Here is an 8,362-nt window from a genome sequence, read left to right as displayed (position 1 = left end):
ACTCAGCTATTGTTCCTCAGATTTTTTGTTTCTTTTTCCTATAAAATTTTTTGCTTTTATAAATTCCATCTTTGGCTTATCTGAGCTAACCAGTCATGGTTGTAATGATGTACCTAAAAAATGAACAGCCTCCTTTGCTCAGCTCTAACTGAGCCTGAATCTTTCTGATAAAAAGCGTTAATCAAAGATCTTACCAATTCAGCATACTTCTTGAATAAAAAATCAAGCTTTTCTTCAGGTGTTTGCAACTTGTTCAGATTTTGCATTAGCAGGTTGGCTTCTTTGCCTTAAGAGAAAACAAGAACGGTGAAGATGTTTTTAAAAGTAAGTGTTAAGCTTGAAGTCAAATGATATGGGCTAGAATCTCAGATTGTCCATTTGCTAGTTACAATCCAACCCTCACCAAGCTACTTAACCTGACCTTCAGATATCATTTTCTTCTCCTATAAGAAAGATAGGCATCTTGGATGACACCTACCTTACAGAGTGAGGATTAGGTGAGAAGTTGGTGAAAGTATGTGCTACAACATCAGGCTCATGGTAGAGTCTCAATATAACAGTAGTGCCCAAGAATCCATTCTTGTTAATCTCCACCCCCCATATTCTAAATGTTCAAAAGAATTTTAAATATTTTAAAAATGTTCAAAAGAATAAAATAAACTGACTTTATGAAAGAATAATCAATTTCCCCACATTAATTAATTTTAAAAAAGGAAAAACAAAATGGTCCATCAAAATTTCTGACTGCTATGAAATAGCCATCATTGATACATAAAGTTGCTATAATTCCAGCCCAAACCAGAGAAACTTGACAGTTTTGTCTGTCTTTTTTATTTGTATTTTATTTTTTTGGTGTTGCTGTTCTTTTAGTACCTTTTCCCTCTCTTTTGGGGGAATCAGATTCTCTTGTTTCTGTGCATGAGCCCATCCATGAGTTTTGGGTGGGAATAACTCTGATCATATTTCCCATCAAGCAGAGAGTAAAATCAATAGATAAAGAAAACGGACCATGACATGCAAGGTCTTTTCCAGGCCTTGGTTTGTCTCTTTGGTTACAGGTTAAACCTTCCTGGGCCTTCCCTTCTCCCTCCCAGGACGTAATCTCTGTTGACAGTCTCATTTTCTGTTCCCAGCCTGAGTTTGTGTTACACTAAAAACTCATCTGTTCATGATTATTTGATGGTAAGCCTCAGATTCTTTCCACCTCCGCTCCATTGTTCTTCCTTTTGTCTCCAGCTCAAACTGTCCAGTTTGCCTTCCTGTGGTGCCCAGAAATCTTGTCTTTAAGTAGCCAATGGCAGGAGAGAGACCCAGAGGCCTACCTGTACCACTGAGTATATATTTTCAAAAGTCCAATCAGGTGGAACAGAGTGACAATCACTCTGTCTAATCAGAATACGGAGGTCAAGCCCCACAGAGGAGCCCATGTCTCTCAATATAAATATGCTTAAGAATATCAGCAGCTAGAGGCCCGATGCATGGAATTTGTGCAAGGGCCTCTGCCTCGGCCCCCACCTGCTGCGGCTTTGTCCAGAAGGAAGGATGTCCAGAAGGACGTCCGGTATAATTAGCATATTACGTTTTTATTATTATAGATTTAGACAACCTTTCCCTCATGAACAGGAATTTCCTGTTTGCTGGAATTTTTTGCTTTCATCCCGGATAGGAAGAGAAATCATGAAATTAGGGTACAGGACATGGAATATAGTTGTTCTAAAAAAAATTATGTATCATTTATCTAAAATTAAAATTTCCTGGCCATCCTTTGTTTTTATTTGCTAAATCTGTTAACTCGAATGGCTTCAAAGAACTTTAGGTCTAGAAAGAACTTCAAAGAGCACATAGACAACTGGTTAATTTTACAGATAAGAATCTAAGGCCCAGGGAGTCCAAAGTTACATGATTAGTACTGGCAGAGCCAAGGCCTGAATCCAAAGTTTGTCTGCTTGCTCTAAATCACTTCACTCCCTTGTGGAATTTTGATGCCAGCGAAGCCAAGAGAAATAAAAGGAAACTATTTTTGAAAAAAAAAATGACCTCATTCCTAACAGCTGGTTTCGTCTGTCTTTGCCCCGTGCGTCAGTTCTGATTAGAGACATGGCCTAAGACAGGGGAGGAGGTGGGTGTGAGAGGTGCCCCATCAGCTCTCCAATCATGGCCTGGAATAACATGCTGCCTTTAAACTGATCATCACTGCTGTCTCTCCCCCCGTCCCCCTAGCTCCCTCCATGGGCTTTGAGTTATTTCTCAGCAGCAGGGATGAGTGTGCATGGTACAGGTCAGGCCATCCCTTCACTCTTGTCTTCAGTTTGGGGAAGGTGCCCACATGAACACTGCGGTCCTGAGTTAGTGTCATCTGTGAAAGGCAAGACACTGCACTGTTGATCACATCAGGCCCAGGATCCAGCACAGTGCTTGCTCTGTGACAAGTGCTCAGCAAATGTAGGTAATAATGGAACAAAACAAAGCCAGCCAGTGCACACTAGCATCAAATGAATACTATGTGACTAACTAGAGGAAAGATAGGTCTTACTGTCACCGGTGACATTTAGTGTATGCTAGGATAACTCAGTGTGAGTACGGACACGTAAAACCATTAATGTCTCCTTTGGGGGGGCGATAGAAACACCTGAGTGAGTCCAATGGCTCTCTTTCCCCCCCACATTAAGTATCTTTCTCCTTTTTGTTTTTTTTTAACTGTGAGAAAAGGATTGCTTTCTTTCTTTTTATTTTTTTTTATCGTCACACTCACTGAGGTCTCTTCCCATATGCTGTTATTTTGTATAGAAGAATGACATTCAGAAACATCATCTACTCTTCAAAAGTGATTTCTCCCTTCAACAAAAACAACAACAACAAAAATCCAAGAAATCAGAGTCAGGCATGTGTAGAATTCATAAATTAGCAACACCAGAGAACTTATTTTTAAGCTTTCATTGATTTTGCTGGACTGGAGTGGTGTATGGGATTATCATAGAGGAAGGGAATACATAAAGAGATGTGCTCATCCTTTAAGAAAGGCTGTAATTATAGTTCCATAGAAATGGGGTCATTTGGTGGCAGTGTTGGTCACAAGAGGAAAAATTACTTTATGCAGGGTCATTTATTGGGAGGAGAAGATCTGTCTTCTCCTCAATGTGTCATTCAAAAGCAACTGCTTTTTCTCTTGTAAAATTATCTTTTAGAACTTTGGTACTAAAATTCAATCTTGAATACACATGTGCACCTATCTTCTCTCTGATTTCCAAAAGTGGTGGAAGAAGCTTAAAGCAAGAAAAAACTGTAAATATTCTTTTCAAATGTTAGACCCAGAATATTTCAATGTTAACTTTGTTTTCCCTCTAACATAATTTAAAGATAATGAGTGTAATATAAATAATTCCTGAACGCCTATAGATATCTTTTAAGGGAAATATGTATGTATCGATGTATGTAGACAGGAAGGGCAGTATACTTAAATTCACATTGGACTCAGTTTGGGGGACCTGGGTTCTAGAACTGACTGCATGGTTCACCAACTAGTTGAGTGACCTTTTTACAGACACTTAAACTTTCTGTGCCCCGTTTTTCCTGTCTATAAAATTAATGGTTGACGGAATGGATTCTGAGTTCAGCCTCTAAAATTTGATGACTGCATGACTGAAGTAGCTTTAACTATTTTTAGCTTGATACAGAAAACAACAACAAATAACATTGTTCGGTTGACATATTTGTTTACCTCAAGTGTTCTGGTTCACTTTTAAAATTTATAAAAGTTCTCTTACCCCCTCACTGTCACCTCGTATAGTCATGGTTTTTGTTTGCTTTGCTTGTTTTTACTAATTACATCAGTTTTGAAAATACTATCTTCCCTGTGTTCTCTAGTCACATTGTTTTCCATTCAGCTGACATTTTATTTCTCTTGTATTTTAGTGACCTTATTATATGTAATTGGAATTTTGGCTTCTCACTCATTTGGAGAGTGGTTTTGGACTTCTTGTTAGTTCTGTTAATGTGTTTAAACCACTAGCAATTCTTTGGCTATAACTATAAAGAAAAACTTCTTAAAAAGAAAAAAAATCTCTAAATCTAATAATGAGGAAATTATTCTAGGAAAAATAAAATAAAGCAAACATTATAATAAAAAAGAAACATATTAGAAAGAACAGTAAGAAATGAATACATCCTTTCTCAACGCGGTTCAAGTTTAGAAGAGAGCACTAGTTATTTTGCTTGAGAGATATTTTTCTCTCTTCTTCCACCTGCTTCTCCAGACCCTCCTCTCCTTTCAGGATCTGGCTTAAGTTTTAGCTCCCCTATGAATCTACTGTGAACCTTTCAGTCTCTCCTGGTTCTTCTTCCCCATGAATTCATCTGGTCTCCAACTATCTCTTCCAGAAAATTTAGAATTTGTTTCAAAGCAGCAGTTTGTTTCTCTCTCACAGTGAAACTAGAAATCAAGCTAACATGGATGAAACAGACCATCAGGGAAAGTGGCTGCTCTAAGGCAAAGTAAGTAAATGGCTGAAGACACTTTAGAAAAGCAATGATTTAGTCAAGGTGCCCTTCCGAAAGTAGAACTGAAACTCACCTATAACTAAAAGATGAAACACATTAAGTGAGCTCAGTGAATGCTCCTCAACCAATATACGGATTTTTTTTTATTTTTATGTATATTTGGTTCTGAAATATTAATAACTTCAGAGCTTCCCCTTGCTTTCATTATGAGTAATCTCAGAATCACATCACTTAGTTGAATAAACGCCCTCCTCTCTCCTCCCCTCCAATCTTTAAAACTATCTAGGCTTCAATTTCCCTGTCTATAAAATCAGTGGGTTGACTAGAGGGAGTCTGAACTCAGAATGGACCTGCAGATCAGCTGTTTTTCTCTTGGACTTATGCTTCAAACTGATTTCCTATACAATTAGTTACCAACCGAAATACCAGAAGGTATATTATATTTTATCATTGTTTTGTGCTTGTTGCTGTATGGTGCTTGTGCAGCCCACGTAATGTTAACAGAGACATGACTAATAAGACCCCTGTGAGCCTGGAGGATGGTGAGAGGGAAGCAAGGGGGTACTTTAAATGCTAACAGGATATGGCATGGTGCTATCTCATGTGGAATCTGTTTTCTTTCAGTTCAGATGCCAAGGAAAAAGTGACTCTAAAAACTAAGGAGGTTTTAAAACGTTCCCCCAACTGCTCCAGTGTATAGCGTGTTGACTGTGGGAGGATAGGCAACCTCTAAAGGACAAATAAGTCCTGAGTGCTTGGGTTGTAGAGACATGTACAAATGTTCCACGAAAGAAGGGTATTGTGGTCCAGTATGTTTAGGAGATGTTGTAAACTATGCCCATCACTGTTGGAGATTTTCTTGTTGTATGCTATATTAAAGGTCAGAGAATTCTGGCAGTTAGGGAAATTTTAACTTGGTCTGAAATTTCCAATAACTCAAAGTTGGAAGGTTTTGGGTTAGAGAGTCAGAACATTTCAGAATCTTAAAAATACCAATAAAGCAAATATTGCTTGATAAACATGTAATAATTAAAAACTCATATTTGACCAAGTACATAAATGAAGTCTAAGCACATATTTTCAGGTATGGATAGAATGGTTTAATAAAATCCTCCAAAGAGCTAGATAGATTTTCAAAGAGGACCACAGCTGGCACTTTATATTTTCCCCGAAAGGTGGAGGAAACACTTTCAGAAACATCAGAACCATTGCTTCCACAAGCCATTTGTGTCAAAATTACCCAGGGTGCCTTGGACCTACCAATTCTGAATCTATGTGCTAAGGAGCAGCATTTTTGACAAATTCTGTATTTGATTCTAATGCACAGTTAAGTTGAAAAACCATTGATCTAGATCAGTGGTCGGCAAACTGTGGCTCGCGAGCCACATGCGGCTCTTTGGCCCCTTGAGTGTGGCTCTTCCAAAAAATCCCACGTGTGGGCGCGCACGTACAGTGCGATTGAAACTTCGTGGCTCATGCGCAGAAGTCGGTTTTCGGCCTGGGCGAGTGTATTTTTGAATTACTGTTGATATTTGGCTCTGTTGACTAATGAGGTTGCTGACCACTGATCTAGATGATATGCAGTGCCATTTAATTGATAAACAGCCAAGAAGCATATTAAAATCACTTGCGTGCAACTGAAATAATATTTAAAATAGTGGTTGCTACATATTTAGATTAGCCTAAAATGTTGTTTTAACTCATCTTGTAGTTGGAATAGTACCATGATTGGAAGAATTCTCTGATGGTGTTCAGAGGAATGGAAGGGTCAGACGCATGTAATTAGAGTGGACCCACCTGGGCACTCTGATTAATACACATTGGTTCTGATCAAACACATTCAGTTGAAATTTGGTAACTTGTGCATAGTGGCAAAATGAGAGTTGTGGAATTTTTTTCTCCTAATTTTTAAATTATTTGGTAATTAGAAGGTTAAAACAGATTTTGAAATAATTTATGAACAGAATAGAAACCAAAATTGGCCATCTTTAACTTTACTCCTACTTTCTTCGTATCATCCCCTCAGTACAACACATACAAATTCCTATGTAGAGGAAGTTTTAGAGTGAGAAAGCAAAGTAACTTTTCTGGTTAGAAACACTTGAAATCATTCACCTCTGCATGTGATTTTTCTATTGTCTTATGGGAAGTGTAACAATGACTAATGCAAAGAGACTTTTTTTGAGATGTCCTGGATAGAGAAGGAAAAAATAGCTCTGTGACACACAGCAATTTTATTCTCCTTCCTAAAGTTCTCAAACACTTGAGAATTTGCACATTGCAATTTTATTCTCCTTCCTAAAGTTCTCAAACAAACACTTGAGAATTTGCACATCGGAACTTGGTATTGTCTGGGTTAATCTTTTGCTGGATGGGTCAAGTATGCTTTTTGAATGTGTCTTTTAACCCTTTTTGAAAGCATTGCCAGCAATGGGCTTTAAGCATCATAGTGATGTCCTATGCCAGCATGGGCATACTTTTGAGTTTACAGATAATCTGTTATTGGAGTCTGAATCCAATTCTAGCTCCAACAGCTCACAACCTTTCACTCTGCCACATTGTCTTTCAGAAATGAATAAGATGTGATCACTGCCCTTGATAGATTCTCCATCCAGCTTGGGAGGAAGCTATATAAATAAATGATTGCTGCAGAACATTTAATAATGGACTAAGGAGCGTGATGCTAACTCGACCTGGGCATGTCAGGAAATGTATCACATAGGAGGTGGTATTTATAGTGAGTGTTTCAGTAAAATTCACCAAGGAGGACAAGCAGAGGAACATTCATATGCAAAGTATTAATTCTCTCGCCCTTCTTTCACAACCATTTTTGATGTTACCAATCCCTCATGGCTCTCCTAACAATTTCCCTGCACCTGTTCTAGCACTTACCCTATGTAATATAATTAGTTTACATGTTTTTTCCTCTCTTCATACCTAGAGCTCCTTGACTAAAAGGCCATGACAATTTAATTATCTTTGTGCACTTAGCACAGTATCTCATAAAGTGGAGACATTAATAAGTATTTGCTGAACCAATGAAATAATGAGAGTAAAAATATTTTCTGCAGTTGTTGACATTCTGAAATTGACACATTTCTGAAGAGCTTTGGTAAATAAAAAATATACAGTAATGGGACATATTACTAAGTGATCTGACAATCATTTTATATGTACAAATCAATCCCAAAGTTTATATTTTGTTTAAGTACAAATTCCACTTGCTTTGATTTAAACAACTTCCATTTATTTATCCATTCATCCTTACAACAAATATTTATTGACCACCTACCATGTGCTATCTATTGTCCTGGACACTAGGCCTCTGATGATGTTCAAATATGTACATAGTCCCTGTCCTGCCCTTAAAAAGGGAGCTAGTGGGGAAGATACCCATTAACCAAAGAATCACAAAATAAATGTATATGCTTAAATGCTGATATATGCTAGGAAGGAAAGATACATAGTAAGAAAAAAGTAAGACTTCATCTATAGTTCAGCTAAGAAAATGACATTTGAGTTGTAAGCCAAATGATGAGGTAAGTGTCCTAATGACTGAACTTGGGAATGCGGACCGATTTCTAGGTAGAGAATATAGGATGTAGGCAGGCCCAGTGGCAGGTTTAAAAAACTGCAAGGGAAGATCAGAATGACTAGTTATTACGTGGCTGTAGAAGTGGTGATGATAGGGCCAGAGTGTTCAGGAAGGGGATGTTGTGGGGTAGAGTGATGTGAGATAAAGCTGGGAAAAAATGGTTTTGGTTAGACCATTAGGGCTGAAAGACTATGTTAAGAATTTTGCTCTTTGTTCTAAGAGTTAAACCATGAAGGACAGAGGGGAGGTGGGTAACATGTTGAAAGTTCA

The 8,362-nt window shown here is 37.9% G+C and overlaps 1 protein-coding gene across 1 annotated transcript in view; it reads right to left on the bottom strand.

The window, feature by feature from the left end:
* TXLNB (taxilin beta) overlaps positions 1-8,362 on the bottom strand; it is a 40,510-nt gene that overhangs the window by 28,831 nt on the left and 3,317 nt on the right. The window contains exon 4 of the mRNA XM_015572057.1: positions 195-286. Coding sequence (XP_015427543.1) covers positions 195-286 — 92 coding nt within the window. The remainder of the gene's footprint in view (positions 1-194; positions 287-8,362) is intronic.

Source organism: Myotis davidii, unplaced genomic scaffold (assembly GCF_000327345.1).
Source record: "Myotis davidii unplaced genomic scaffold, ASM32734v1 scaffold266, whole genome shotgun sequence".
In the NCBI taxonomy this organism is placed as follows: domain Eukaryota; kingdom Metazoa; phylum Chordata; class Mammalia; order Chiroptera; family Vespertilionidae; genus Myotis; species Myotis davidii.
The sequence above is the reverse complement of the archived record's forward strand: the minus strand, read 5'-3'. Positions and strand labels throughout refer to the sequence as shown.